At 48.7% G+C, this 15,559-nt stretch overlaps 1 protein-coding gene across 5 annotated transcripts in view; it reads right to left on the bottom strand.

The window, feature by feature from the left end:
* FAM13B (family with sequence similarity 13 member B) overlaps nucleotides 1-15,559 on the bottom strand; it is a 107,286-nt gene that overhangs the window by 22,346 nt on the left and 69,381 nt on the right. For 4 of the 5 annotated variants that reach the window (XM_060240402.1, XM_060240400.1, XM_060240398.1 and 1 more), the window contains 6 exons: nucleotides 15,484-15,549; nucleotides 14,229-14,433; nucleotides 10,466-10,598; nucleotides 4,523-4,604; nucleotides 4,048-4,277; nucleotides 1,889-1,972 (listed from right to left, as the gene is read on the bottom strand). In XM_060240402.1, the coding sequence (XP_060096385.1) occupies nucleotides 1,889-1,972; nucleotides 4,048-4,277; nucleotides 4,523-4,604; nucleotides 10,466-10,598; nucleotides 14,229-14,433; nucleotides 15,484-15,549 (800 nt within the window). The remainder of the gene's footprint in view (nucleotides 1-1,888; nucleotides 1,973-4,047; nucleotides 4,278-4,522; nucleotides 4,605-10,465; nucleotides 10,599-14,228; nucleotides 14,434-15,483; nucleotides 15,550-15,559) is intronic. The other variant, XM_060240401.1, reaches the window with a different exon arrangement.

Here is a 15,559-nt window from a genome sequence, read left to right as displayed (position 1 = left end):
TCGCAACAAAAGTTGCCAGCTCGTCCTCTCTCCGTTGCTCAGGTAAAATTTTTTATATTTCTTTCTATCCACGCTTAACTCTTTGTTATCTTTAATTTGGGATAGTCTATTGGGTCGCTTCTGCCCCGTCAACTCCTACTCCGGTGGCCTGGTTAAAACGCCGAAGCGTCGGAAAGCCCCAGGCGGGGGAAAGGTGGGGGAAGAAGGGAAGCCTCCGCTGCCCCACTAAACCCCTGCCAGCTCCCCCAAGCTTCGAAGCGTCGTACTGACGTTTCTTAAGAGGCTTCCACAAACGGGGAGCCTCTCTGGAGCCCTCAAAGTCGCAGCGCACGCCGGAGCTCGGCAAATGCCCTGTGTCTCACCACGCCATCTTACCGGAAGTCCAATGTTTTAATTTTATTTTAACCTGGGTTTAAAAAAAATGTTATTGTACCTTTGTGATCAACTGTTTTGCCCAGAAAAACACATCTATGGGCAGAGGGGAATAAATGATTTCTGCTTACTCCCCCACCTACTGCAGATCATCCCTTCATCACACTCCATGTTATCCCCAAGGGTCCCACAATCCCCTAGAGCAGCATTTTAGACATGGAGTACACTGAAAAGAGGAGAAAGGAAAGATCTGTTCTATTAGTTCTGCTTCACTTGTTCTCCTTTGGATCAAACACGGCACCATGTATGGCATATAAATGATTTAAGCAATCAAATAATATTGACATACATTCTATTTACCTGACAGTTGAAGAAACTGGAATAATGTCAGAAGAATGCAAATTAAGCCAGAATCAAAGTATAATAAACTATTATTTTTAATTTTGACTTTGAAAGCTGAAATATTATATTTACTAAATAACAGCATCAGAATTTGAAACCAATTTTCAAGTTAATTTTGAGGGAAGGAAAGGAAAGGTCCCCTGTGAAAGTACCAGTCGTTTCCGACTCTGAGGTGTTGTTTTCACAGCAGACTTTTTACGGGGTGGTTTGCCATTGCCTTCCACAGTCATCTACGCTTTCCTCCCAGCAAGCTGGGTGCTCATTTTACTGACCTCGGAAGGGTGGAAGGCTGAGTCAACCTCGAGCCGGCTACCTGAAAACCTAGCTTCCACCGGGGATCGAACTCAGATCATGAGCAGAGCTTAGGACTGCAGTACTGCAGCTTTAACACTCTACGCCACAGGTCTCATTTTGAGGGGAAACTTAGCTTAAATCATTTAAATTCTATTGCTGCAGTGGTTAAGTAAGTTCCTGTCTGGGTCAAGCCACCACAGACCAGTTGTAGACTCCCTGAACACCTTGACCCCTCCTGGTGGTCCCCACTCAAGTTCAAAGGAGGAGTAGAATCACAGGATAATCCAAACCCAACAGAGGTCCAGATGGGGATTGACAGAGTCAAGCAGAGATAGGAAGATGGGTTTGGCTGGTTTGAGTGAAGGGAGAGCAGAGTTTAAAAAGAGAACCATTGCCAGGGAGGAAGAGTGCAAGATTCTACATGAACTCAAGGGTGGTCAGCTAGTACAAGAAAGAGAGAGAGCCAGGTGACTGAGTCTGAGAACCCATGATAGGTGAGAGGGATTCCCAGTGTCTGAACTGCCCTCCTCCTGAATTCTGAGTCACTGGTGAATTGAACTGCCTGCAAACCCACACCCTGGAGGCCCACTCTCCTGAATGCCAAGGTAGGAAAGCAGAAGAACCTGACAGTTCTATATGACGATTATTTTGAAGCTCATTTTCTGAGTATGAGTAACATAATATGAATTCTGTCAGAATGCTTTTTAGAAATCTGTAGGGAACCAAGCCCAAGGAAAACCACTGAAGACAGATGTTCAGTGATCTTGCATTATCATTTTAAACAACTGCAGGTACAGAGAAAAGAGGTCTGAAATGTTACCGGTCGCCCATGCTGACTTTCATAGTACAGGAGGCTTTTTTGGAGTGAAGTTTTTTCTTCCGCCAGATGGTCTTTCGTCATTGTCTGCAGTGGGGGAAAAAAACAAGCATCTAAATCAGTGTTTCCCAAAGTGGGTGATATTGCCCCTTGGGGGGCGCTGGAACAATCCAGGGGGGCGGTGGTAGCCTTGGGTGCAATTGGGGGGTGGTGAATAAAAATAAGGGGGCGGTGGAAGCATGGAGGAGAGGAGAGGTGAGGGGAGGGGAGGAGAGGAGAGAAGAGGGTGGGAGGTGTTAAAACATCACGTTTCTAGGAGATTTTTCTAGAGAAAAATTCCAATTAACAAAAATTCCTTTTTGTCTGCTACTTAGTGCAAATTCACCCAATTAGACTAATAATGAGGACCAGAACTCCGTCCAATTAAAATATAAGGATGCAGTTTATTTACAAGACAGAATAAAAAATAGGGGTGTACAGACAAACCAGAAACAAAGAAACAAATAACATTACTAATCTATCCTAGCCAATACTTGCTACAGCTAGCAGCTTCTCAAGGTTGCTTGCAGTTTCTCTCTCAGCAATACAGTTTAAATCAGGACAGTGGAAGCACTGAGGCAACTGCACAAACCTCTCTGAAGAATTCCAACCGGTGGCTTTCTCCTCACAAAATTTTCTGCAGAGCAACAAACTTCTTACAGTCCTCTGGTTACCAGTTGATTGCTTCTGTTGATTTCAGCCAACTGCAGTGCCCCAGACAGTGTCTTCTGCAGGGCCAGCGCATGGGAGTAGGCAGGGTAGGTGACCATCTAGGGTTCCACCCTGCCAGGGGGCGTTACTGGACACCCCCTTACTCCCCCTTCCCATGTGGCACGATCATGCTAGTCAGCAGGCAAGCCGAGAGCCCTGGGCGGGTTTTTTTCCGCAGGGCAAACGTTGCCTTTCCTTCACAGGGCAAATGTTGCCTGTGCTTGTTAAAGGCTTCCAAGGAAGCCTCTGAAGAGCACCCCATTTTACTGCTGCCTGCTGCTTGCAGGTTAAAAGTGCCTGGATGGCAGCACCTTCCCATTGCACTAGTTGGAGCTGACAAGCACAATGGGAAGGTGCCGCCTACCCAGCTGCTTTCAATCCGATAATAGCAGGCAGCAGTAAAACTGGGCACTCTTCAGAAGCTTCCTTTGAAGGCTCCGACAAGCACAGACAATGTTTGCCCTGTGAAGAAAAGCGGCATTGCGGCACTTGTGTGCACCACTTGGGGCTCTTGGCTTGCCTGCTGGATGGGGTGATGACATCACCGGCATGCGAAGAATATTCCCCTTAGGAGCACATGGAGGGAGGGGGGTTCTGCCTACGGTGGTAGAACCCCTAACACCAGTGCTGGTCTTCTCTTCCTCTTCTTGAGTTTTGCTCTTTTACTAATCCACTTATATCCCTGACTGGCTATCAAAGTGCTAGAATTGTGCAACCAATCATTGGTACAAAAGAACCAATTTAGCTGGACCCATCTAGATCTTCTGTCAAATACCTGTCAAACTAGATGGCCTCCTGTCAGTTGGAATTGAAATTTCAAAAAGTCTCTGTGAATGCAAATGTTACTATAGTTGATTTTATAAAATAATTTTAGAATTTCCCACTTCAAAGTGTCTTCTTTACAACATCTTTGTTTGTGTGCAAATATTTCACTGCATCTTTTAGTCCATTTCTTAAAGGTAGATTTCCAGGGCGGAGCTAAGTGATTTTTTTTCTAAAAAGGGGCGTTAGGCCAAATAAGTTTGGGAACTTCTGATCTAAATGTAAGTCCATTTTCTATTGCATGTTTGAATGATAATTAAAGATTAAAAGCTGAACATTAGCTCTAAAAAAGGGGTTCCAAAACAAACAACTGTTCTTTCTACACAAGGCTTCCTTCTTTACTGTTAGGAAATATTTCATGTCTTAAAACTGACTGCCAACTCTCTTACATGCAAACTGCATGTATGCATCTGCAACTGTAGATCAGGGCAATAACGAATAATGAAATGTTTGCATGCAGAAAGAAATACAAATGACATCACTGTAAGTGACTGCATGTCATAGCAACAACTTTAGACGTGTCCTAACAAAGTAAGTTTTAGATGAACATTTCCATTTTCAGATGCAACAATAAAGACAAGCATACATACTTTTATATCCTCTGGTAGGCACCTTTCAATTCGTTTTTCCTTCAGCCTTTTTAAAATTAGCTCAACTGTGGCTTCCTTGGTGGGTTTCTTCTCTTTCTGAGCAACTCGCAGATCATCTTCATTTTCTTCATCTTCATGGTCCAGAGAGGAACCAAAGCTTTTTGGAAGTGTGTTGCTTCGTGGACGTGACTGAGGTATGAATTCTCCATCTGAGCTCTTATGCTTTGCATCTGTTTTTAAAAAAAAAATCACCCACCGTCAAGTCAACTGGTTTACAGTGATTTCTGTTAAATCATCCCAGTCAAAACAGAAGTGATGAAAATTTTCAGCATGCTCACAATGATTAGGTTCTGAAGATATACATTCTTTAAGAAGATAAATATAAACTACCCATTAGAGGGCAGATCAAGAGTCAGATATTTCACAGTCTCTAGGGAAGGTAACTGAAACATGCATACATTTTAGTCTCTTCTACCTTTTATTTGCTTTTTCAATTTGGTAAGCTCTGTCATCCACTTTAAAACCTTTGGATTTGCTGCAATATCAGTATATGAGGGCTGTAAAGAGAGATGGCATAATATTAATATGTCAAAAAATGAGAAATCCTACAAAACCCCACAGGGTTGTTATGAGAATAAAATGGAAAAACAGGTTTCCTACCTGTAACTGATGATCTTCGAGTGGTCATCTGTGCAGTCACACCGATGGGAGAAGGCGCCTGCGCCGATCACGATCGGTAAACTTCAAAGCTGCGGATTTCCGCGCCTCCGTCCCAGCGCGCATGCCCAGACGCCCCACTGCGCATGCCCACCGGGACGGGGAGCGGACATCCCGCCAGTTCCTTCTGACCGCTGCGTTAGCCCACAGATGGACCGACAGCAGAGGGGAAGGAGGGCGGGTAGTGTGACTGCACAGATGACCACTCGAAGATCATCAGTTACAGGTAGGAAACCTGTTTATCTTCTTCGTGGTCTCTGTGCATCACACCGATGGGAGACTAGCAAGCCAAGGTCCTACCTGGAGGAGGGAGCGGCGGTCCATCAGGAAGAGACAGACTGCAACACAGCGCGGCCCACCGAAGAATCCTGACGCCTCCTCAGGTCCAGCGCATAATGCAAAACAAAGGTATGCGCCGAGGCCCACGTGGCGGCCTTGCAGATGTCTGGAAGAGGGACCCCTCTCATAAAGGCCGTCGAGGTCGCCACAGCCCGCGTGGAATGGGCCCGGACTGGTCCTGGAAGCGGCGTCTTGCGGAGGAGGTAACAGAGACGAATGGTCCCAGTAATCCATCCCGACAGCCGTTGAGACGAAATCCTCCGTCCTCGCGACACGGACGCGTAGGACACAAATAGTCGAGGGTCCTTCCGGGAGCCCTTCGTGCGATGAAGGTAGAAGGACAGCGCCCGCTTGACGTCCAGAGTGTGTAACCGACGCTCAGAGTCCGACGCCGGGTTAGGAAAAAACACCGGCAGGCACAGATCAGCATTCAAATGAAAAGGCGAGAGCACCTTTGGCAGAAAAGTTATATCAGGCCGAAGCACCACCCCCTCCGGGGTAAAGCGCAAATAAGGGTCATCACACCGGAGAGCCGCCAGCTCGCCCACCCTCCTGGCGGACGTGATCGCCACCAGAAAGGCTGTCTTCCAGGCTAAAAGATGAGGGGGGCATGTGGCCATCGGTTCAAATGGCTTCGCCGTTAAGGTTTTTAACACCAAAATAAGGTCCCAAGCCGGCGCCGGAACCTTGATGGTAGGGTACAGCCGGGTAATCCCTTTAAGGAACTTCTTCGTGTCCGGATGAGCAAAGACGGAATACCCCTCCACCCGGGAATGCTCCGAGGAAACAGCCGCCAAGTAGACTCGGACGGAAGACACCGTCAGGCCCCCGTCCAACAAGGACAAGATAAAGTCAAAGATGACCGGCAAGCCTGCCCCGCGAGGCTCAGTCCCAGCGTCCTGAGCGAACCGAACAAACCTCGCCCACTTATAGGCATAGGACTGCCTAGTAGAAGACTTCCTGCAGTTCAACAGGACGAAGCGCGCCCGGTCCGATAACTGCGAGCGCTGAGGCGCCACGCCGTCAATTTCAAGTGCGGCACATCGTGGTGCAGGACCTGGCCCTGATGGGAAAGCAGGAGGTCCGGGGCCTGCGGAAAGTGATGAAGCTCCCCATTGGCGAGGCGCAGAACTATCGGGAACCACTGCTGCCTCGGCCACCAAGGGGTGACCAGGATTCCCACCGGTCTGTCCCGCAGAATTTTGTGCACCACCCTGGTTATCAGAGGAATCGGGGGGAAAAGGTAAACACTGAGGTGGCTCCATGGAACCAGGAGTCCATCCCCCAGAGACCCGGGGTCCGCTCCCCCCCTGCTGCAAAACAGTTCGCACTTTTTGTTGTCTTGCGTTGCAAACACGTCCAATTGGGGAATCCCCCAATGCCGGAACACTGGACTCAAGAACTCCCAGTTGAGCTCCCATTCGTGCAGGGAGGCCCCCCCTCGGCTGAGGAAGTCCGCCCGCACATTTAGCTCCCCGGGAAGATGGGTCGCGGCAATCGAAACCCCCATGGTCTCGCAGAACTCCCAGATGGTCGCGGCAAGCAAACAGAGGCTGCGGGAGACCGTGCCCCCCTGTCTGTTGACATATGCCATGGCCGTTGTATTGTCTGTTAGAATGGCCACCGAGTTGCCCCGAATCAGCGTCTGGAAGGACTGGAGAGCGTGGTATATGGCCAGCAACTCCAAGAAGTTGATGTGCCGGTGAAGATGATGGTCCGTCCAGGGGGCCCCAACGCAAAGACCCTGAGTGTGTGCCCCCCACCCCCAGAGGGATGCGTCCGTCGTAATCGTTACCGTCGGGGCCCGCCTCTGGAAGGGGACGCCCTCCGTCAGCCAACACTTCAGTCCCCAGCAGTCCAGGGAGGCTACCACCTCCGGGGGGACGTGCAGTAGTTGAGAGAGGGGATCGACGTTGCACCGGAAGGCTCTCAGGAACCATAGTTGTAGCGGGCGCATGCGGAGCCTCGCTAAAGCGATGACAGACGTAGTGGCCGCCATGAGTCCCAGCAGTCGCTGGACCTGCCGAGCTGACAAGGTAGGGTGCTGACGTATTGTGTGGACCATTCGCACAATGGCGTCCGCCCGATTCGGAGGGAGAAAAGCTCTGCAGATCGTAGTGTCCAGGATCGCCCCTATGAATTGCACCTTCTGGGAAGGGCAGAGGTGAGACTTTCCCCAATTGACCTGCAGGCCCAGGTTCGCCAAGAGAGTCACAGTGACGTCGATGTGCTGCAGGAGGAGCTCCCTGGAGTCCACCACCAGCAGCCAATCGTCGATGTACGGAAACACCGTTACCCCCTGCAGCCGCAGGTAGGCCGCCACGACCACCATAGTCTTGGTGAAGACTCTCAGGGCTGTACACAGGCCAAAGGGTAGGGCCCGATATTGGAAATGGTCCTCCCCTATGGCGAAGCGCAGGAACTGCCGGTGACTCGGAAGGATGGAAACGTGGAAATATGCATCCTTCAGATCCAATGTCGCCATCCAGTCGCCACAACTGAGAAGCGGCAGGATGTGCTGCAGGGACACCATGCGGAACCTGTCGCATCGAACGAAGAGGTTTAGGGCCCGGAGGTCCATGATCGGCCGTAACCCCCCGTCCTTCTTGGGAACAGTAAAGTAACGGGAGTAAAAACCACGGCCCCGCTGGCCCAGAGGGACCACTTCGATAGCCCGTTTGCAGAGGAGAGATTGCACCTCTTCCTGGAGGGACGGGGAAGGTGGGGTATAAACAAAATGCGGGGTCCGGGGAAGACGAATGAACTCTATCCCGTACCCGTGTTGGATAACTGATAAGACCCAGAGGTCCGAAGTAATGCGGGACCATGCTGACAAAAAAGGGAAAAGGCGGGTAGGATCCACAGCCGTGGATAGGCATGGGGCCGGGAGGCAGTCAAAGGCCCTGCTTCTGTTGTTTAGATCCCTTCTGTCTGGTCGACTGGGTCGAGGACGGTGAGTACTTGGATTTAGCCTGATACTGCTGGCGAGGAAAAGTGGGGGACGGCTTCGTACGCCAGGACTGTTCCGGTGACTTGGAATATGGCTTCTTGGGCCACGGTTTCCATTGGCGTTTTTGAGGACGAGAGGTGGACACCCCCAAGTTCCTGGATGTCTTCATGCTCTTATCCAACTCTTGGAGTACAGAGTCAGTGGTGGAGCTGAAGAGACCCGACCCATCAAAAGGGAGGTCCTCAATAAAAGCCTGTGTGTCCGGCTGGAGCGCAGTGGACCGTAACCAGGAGTGGCGCCGCAGTGAAATGGCCGCCGTCAATGCCTTGGCACAAGTGTCCCCAGAATGTTTGGCCGCGTTTAGTTGTTGCTTCGCCAATAGCATTCCCTCCTTCTGAAGCTTCTTCAGAGCACTTCTACTCTGATCCGGAAGGGTATGTAGAATTGTAGAGACCTGGTCCCATAGGGCATACTGGTACCTGCCCATGCACGCCGAATAGTTGGCTATTTTTACGCCAAGGGAGCCCGTCGAATAAAGCCGTCGGCCCATAGCATCCAGCTTCCGACCCTCCTTATTGGGGGGGGGTGGAGTGCGTCTTCTTAGCTTTTGACGAGGAAGACACAACCACAGAATTAGGCCTCGGATGGGTGTAAAAGAACTCTGCTGTGCTCTCTTGGATTCTATACATATGATCCAGACGTCGTGAAGACACTGGGGCAGAGGCCGGCTTGTCCCAGGAGGACTTCGCTGTCTGCAGCATGACATTTGTGAGCGGGAGTGCCACCGCCGTTGACGTGTCCCTCTGGACAATGTCGAAAACACTGTCTGTGACCACCGGTTGCGGCTGTACCGTGGTGAGGGACAAAGACTGCGCCATTCGTCTGACCAAATCCCCGTAAGATTTTAAGTCCTCTGATGGGGAAATGGGGTGCTCGTCCGAAGTTTTGTCCGGCGGGAAAGGCACCTCAGGGGAGGAATCTTCCATCTCCTCCGGGGACGATTCTCGGTGGGACCGTGGGGATGCCGAGTCCGAAGGCTCCGAAGGGTTTCGCACCGGTGGCGACACTGGTGCCGCCGGTTTGGTAACGAGCTCAGGAGCAAGCTTGGGGCGTTGTTCGACCTCGGGTGATTTCGGTACCGAGACCGGTGCCGATGCCGTTGCCGATCGCTTCGGGGTATGGTAGGACGTCCGAGAGCGATACGATGTTTCCGACCTCTGGTCCCACTCCGGTTGTTTGAGGGGGATCCATGGGAAGGGTGGCGGCATGGAGTACGCTCCATACAGGTACTGCCATTGGCGCTGGTCCCAAGGCACATGAGTCACAGGTCGATCTTGAGTGTCCTCACGGTGTGGAGAACGAATGTCGAGGGGTCGATCCCGACCGGTGTCCCATCGATCCCGCAGTGGGCTTCGGGGGCGAGGGGTCCTTGGGCCTGGTGTGAGACGGCCTGTCGGACTTTTGTCGGGTTTGAGAGGTTGCGCCGATTCGATCTCGGAATCCGAGTCCGATATGACGAGCTGGGTAGACATTGACGAGATCTGGGGGCTTTGCCGACGCACCGGCGACGCGAAGAGCTTCAGCGGAGGGACGAGCCGTGTCGGTGCCGGGGGCGATTCCGGAGAAATCTGCAGTGGAGGCTTAGAATGTTTGGCCTTATCGGCCTTCTTAGCCTTCTTAGTCTTTTCCGTGTGCTCTCCAGCATCATCCTTGAGCCGTTTGGCAGGCACAGAGGGATCCGCTGCGGAAGCCGAGCCCGAGCGCTTTGGTGGGCGATCGGCGTCGGTTGGAGCTCGATCGGCGTCGACACGCTCCACACCCCCGAAAAAAACAATCCTAACTATTCTAACTAACTACACTATACTAACACTAACTACACTAATATCTACAGCTATTGAAAAAATCAGAACGAAGTTCACCGACCGTAGCCTATGGATCGACTGATCAGCGCGGCGGTCAGAAGAGAACTGGCGGGATGTCCGCTCCCCGTCCCGGTGGGTATGCGCAGTGGGGCGTCTGGGCATGCGCGCTGGGACGGAGGCACGGAAATCCGCAGCTTTGAAGTTTACCCATCGTGATCGGCGCAGGCGCCTTCTCCCATCGGTGTGATGCACAGAGACCACGAAGAAGATTCATGTATATTGCCCTTTGTCCCTTTCAGGAACAGTGAATATAAATGTGACAACACTGGAACATTACACATCTCCCAATCACACTGCATAAGTAAACATTAATTCCTGCCCAGTAATCTCTTAAGAAAAGAAGTTGTCGACAAATAAAGAGGGCTGGTGAAATTCAAACGCTGAACACGAAGAAACCATTTTCTTTAAATAAGAGAAATATTTTGAGGGCGATAGTTAACAGTGTGCAATAATGAATAAGTTAACATTGTGCAGTAACGAACAGGCTTACTTTGAAGTTCTTCTCTTTTTCAAACTGTTCCTCAAATTGCCTGATTTTTTTCTGCAACTTTTTCACTAGCTGATAAGGAGTCTTGTCTTCTCTTCTGTCATCCTTAGAGCTACTAAATGATGCTCGTCGAGTTCTAAATTGTAGAAGGGGTAAAAACACTTAGAGATATGTATTGTTAAAAAAGAAACAAGCCTACATTTACACTGCAAAACCCATGGAACAAACATAATGAAATTCTCACCCGTTAAACTTCACCTCTCATACAACATTGTCTCTAATCCTCACTATAAAGTTGTGTTTTGTTCAGATGAGAACGTGGGAGGTGAAAAAGCAGGTTGTCAAGTATCTGAATTACTGATAAGAGCCACTGAGAGTTGCCACAAAGTGAAAGATTTCTTTCAAAAGTTATAAACCATAACACCTAAAAAACTATAATAATAATAATAATAAATTTATTCTTATATCCCGCCCTCCCCCGCCAAAGGCGGGCTCAGGGTGGCTCACAGGCATGGAATTCCATGGTTCAATAAAACAATACAGTACAACAACAATTTTAAATAATCAATTACATAATAAATTAGTTAAAATAGATAAAATAGGTGCTAAATTACTATGAGTCATAATATCCACAAGATGGCTGGGTGGCTACACATCAGTTTAGCCAGGTTCTGTTTCAAAGGCAAGCTGAAAAAGAAATGTTTTGCAAGCCCTGCGGAATTGATTCAGGTCCCGCAGGGCTCGTACCATCTCTGGAAGATGATTCCACCATCGAGGGGCCATTGCTGAGAAGGCTTGCTCCCTGGTTGTCTTCAATCTAGCCTCTCTTGGCCCAGGGATTGTTAAAAGATTTTGAGAGCTGGATCTCAGTGCTCTCTGGGGAACATATGGGGAGAGGCGGTCCCTTAGGTAGGCAGGTCCTCGGCCATATAGGGCTTTAAAGGTAATGACCAGCACTTTATAGCGAACACGGTACACAACCGGCAGCCAATGCAGATCCCGCAGCCCAGGCCGCACATGTTCCCACCGTGATAGTCCCAATAGCAGCCTGGCCGCCGCGTTCTGGACTACCTGAAGTTTCCATGTTCGGTATAAGGGCAGCCCCATGTAGAGGGCATTGCAGTAGTCTAGTCTCGAGGTGACCGTTGCGTGGATCACAGTTGCTAGGTCGCTGCGCTCCAAGAAGGGAGCCAACTGCCTCGCCCTCTTGAGATGAAAGAAGGCGGATCTAGCAGTGGCAGCTATCTGGGCCTCCATTGATAAGGAGGATTCCAGTAGCACTCCCAGGCTCTTGACTTTGCGCACTGGTATCAGTGACGCACCGTCAAAAGCCGGCAGTGTAATCTCCCCTCCCGGTCCGCCGCGGCCCACGCAAAGGACCTCAGTCTTCGCTGGATTCAACTTCAGCCCTCTCAGCCTGAGCCAGTCAGCCACGGCTTGCAACTCCCGGTCCAGGTTTATAGGGACATCGCCAGCCCGGCCGTCCATCAATAGATAGAGCTGGGTGTCATCTGCATACTGATGACAACCCAGCCCATACCTCCGTACAATCTGGGCAAGGGGGCGCATGAAGATGTTAAACAACATAGGGGAGAGAACTGCTCCCTGAGGTACCCCACAATGAAGTGGGTGTCTCTGAGACAGCTCCCCCCCCAATTGCCACCCTTTGTCCCCGACCTTCCAGGAAGGAGGAGAGCCATTGTAAGGCTAGCCCCCGAATTCCTGTGTCGGCGAGGCGGCGGGTCAGCAGCCGATGGTCGACCATATCGAACGCAGCCGATAGGTCTAGCAGCAGCAATACTGCCGAGCCGCCTCGATCCAGTTGTCGTCGGAGGTCATCCATGAGGGCGACCAAGACTGTCTCCGTCCCATGGCCCGGGCGAAAGCCGGACTGGCATGGGTCTAAGGTGGAAGCGTCCTCCAAAAAGTCCTGTAACTGCAACGCCGCAGCCCTCTCAATAATTTTGCCCAAAAAGGGCAAATTTGAGACCGGTTGATAGTGTGCCAATTCGGCCGGGTCTGATGAAGCTTTTTTCAGGAGAGGGCGGACCAGTGCCTCTTTCAGGGGTGTTGGAAAAGCACCCTCTGAAAGGGATCGATTTATTCAACCATTACAAGCCCTTCACTATAAGAAAATCTCAACTGTGTCTCACTACCATTTGAAAAGGTACCTGATTGGTAAAAGCAACTAAACAAAATGAGGCATTCTTTCTCTTTGACACGTTCCTTTTTTAAAAACACAAGCACTGTATATAATGCAGTGACAAAATAACGATGATGACGATGATGAAAACAACAATGACCATAGTTCACTGGACTTCTTTAATCACCCCATCGTGGCCTAGGCCAGGTTCTTGGTAATATACAGCAGATAAAACAATATAAAATTTAAAATTTGAATTAAAACATTTCAGCAAATTAAACTGATAAAATTCTAAAAATCCTTGATGGCATCTCACTAATTAAGTTCTCCTTCTGGACTATCAGAGCATACAAGGGGTGAGGAGAGGAGGAAAAAAACTTCTGAAGGGAGGTGGACAAAAGAGGAAGGAAAAGTGCCAGCCACTGCTGTGCTCCATCAAAAGCCTAGCAGAACATCTCTGCCTTGCAGACCTTGTGGAATTGCATAACGTCCCACAGGACCCAGATGTCCTCTTGCAGAGAAAAAGTCCTAGTCATAGATGAGGACAGCCAGGCCTCTTTAGGGCCAGGGATCACCAGAAGTTTAGTACTCAAAGAGCGTAATACTCAGTCAGGGATATAACAGAGGAAACAGTCCCGCATATAGGTTGGTCCCAGACCACTCAAAGCCTTAAAGGTCAAAACGAAAACCTTGCATCTAACTTATTACTCAACCAGAAACCAGCATAGCTGGTGCAGTACAGATTGTATGTGTGTCATCCATAGTATTCCCAACAGGACTTGCACCACTGCATTCTGGACCCGTTGGAAGTTTCCAGGTGAGCCTCAAGGGTAGGCAAGTGCAGAGTGAGTTACAGTAGTCGCGTCTAGAGGTGACCACCGCATGGATTACAATGGCCAGGAAAGAACAGGCAGGATGGGAGCTAATTGTCGAGCTTGGCGTAGGTGGAAAAGTGCCGCCCTGGCAATATACATGGGCCTTCCTTGAAAGAAAGGCAGAACTGACCACATTGAACCTAAGGAAGTGGCTGCTGGTGGGTTTTTGATCAGCCTGGAAGGTGGGGAATCAGAGACTCTACAGGCTGTCCCTCAAAGTTTAAGTTTAGAAGCCCTATCTCCGCAGGCTTTGGGGGTAAACTTCTGACAAGCTTTGCAGGTGGACACATTGTGTTCCTTCCCCAAGCAAAAAAGACTAATGTTGTGCTCATCAGTTTGAGTCATTCTGGCTGCACACTGAGTCCACTTCTTGAATAAAGCCTTCTGAGCCACTGAGTAGTCCAGAAAGGACCCAGAACACCAGCAGGAGAACAGTTTCTCACCAACACACAGAAGAAAAGAGACTCCAAAGAAACCAACCTATCCCTTTTGCAGCAAAAAAAAGAACTGACGATAGGGGGCATTGTGGGAGTGTGTGGTCCCTGGGCAGGATAAAGCTCCACTCCAGTGTGCTTCACCCCCTAGAGGCTCTTAGCTAGAAAAACCTTCTGGTAGGCAAGTCTACTCATGCGCAGTCCCCATCGAGCTTCTGTGCAGTCCCACATGCAGCTTTGATTTACAAATAAAGAAGAGATGAGGAATAACCTGAAGACAGAAAAGTTAGCAGAAAACTATGTTCACTACCCACCTAACAAATGAAAGTGCTTTAGATGAATCTATTTTTTCTGGATCATGTAAAAAACGCTGGCTTTGCCCAAAATCCAAACTCCGATGTGACAATACTGGATGATTGTCCTCTTCCAAAGGATGATTCATTCTTCCAGCTTGTGGAGAAAGCTGAGCTTCTCCAGATTCACTGTCTTCCTGCCAAGATTTAAAAGCAGGAAATGGCTCTACAAAAGACAGAAAAAACAGAAAACAAATGGAACTGGGCTATTAACAGTTCATTAATACAAGCAAGTGTCCACTCAATGCTTAGTCAAGTGCTACATGTATAGTGTATACACAAGATGAACAGTGAAGTGCACTGGAAATCAACACATCAGCATGGTAAAACAAAACAAAAAATGCCCAAAGTGCTCAGACTATACATATCCATTTTCTACTCAGTGTATAACATTTGTGCATTTGTATAAGATAAAAAATGCATTAAAATTGTACAGTTTTGCACACTAAACTATATACAGTGTGCACCTTCTACAAATTCTAGAATAGTGGTAGTGGAGAGGTTTTAAACCACATAACAGACATATTAAAATTTTAAAAAATACAAGACACAGTGAAATAGCTGAAATGCATGAATTTATCAGTATAAAATTTTACATAGTCAACTTTTACAACTCTTAAAAAAGAACCAATTTTTCTAGACACTACAAATTAAAGCAGGGGACTACAAGAAGAAAATCTTCCAACTGTTAATCTCTGAAGTTCATTCCCGGGGGGGGGGGGGGTCTTTCAATGTTCTGCTGTCTGACTAAAAATAGCCTAAAGTATTGTATTTTAATTCCCAGTGCAGATCTTATATTTGAAAGCTGAAGCATAAAGGAACGATACAACAAAAAGTTCATTAGCCCACTTCTACCTGCTTTCCACCAAGAATGAAACTGTATTTGAAGATTAAAAGATGTTCAAAACCATTTTTTTAAAAAAAGAATAGTGTACCATGTTACTATAATATGAACTTTTAAAGTTGCCCTACACTGCATCAATAGTCAATTTGTGTGCAGTTTGGCTGGCAGAAGTTTTCAAGGGCCATAGGTAGAGGCCCTACCACATGAGATCCTTTTCAGCTGGAGAAACTTGCAATGAAGAACGGACTTTATCACTGTACTTTATCACTGAGGTACTTTATCACTGTACCTCAGGAGGCAGCAGGTAAAGGAGTAATTTGAAAGCAACCATGAAAAAGGCAGATAACTGAATGTATGGCGAACCATACTTACCCTCCCCTTCTCTCTGTAGATGCATTGTTTTGAAATCAATGAGGGGAAAAGTGATAGGGCATGGCGCTAATAAATG

The sequence above is a fragment of the Heteronotia binoei genome, chromosome 5 (assembly GCF_032191835.1).
Source record: "Heteronotia binoei isolate CCM8104 ecotype False Entrance Well chromosome 5, APGP_CSIRO_Hbin_v1, whole genome shotgun sequence".
Taxonomy (NCBI): Eukaryota; Metazoa; Chordata; class Lepidosauria; order Squamata; family Gekkonidae; genus Heteronotia; species Heteronotia binoei.
This window is presented reverse-complemented; position numbering and strand designations above follow the sequence as displayed.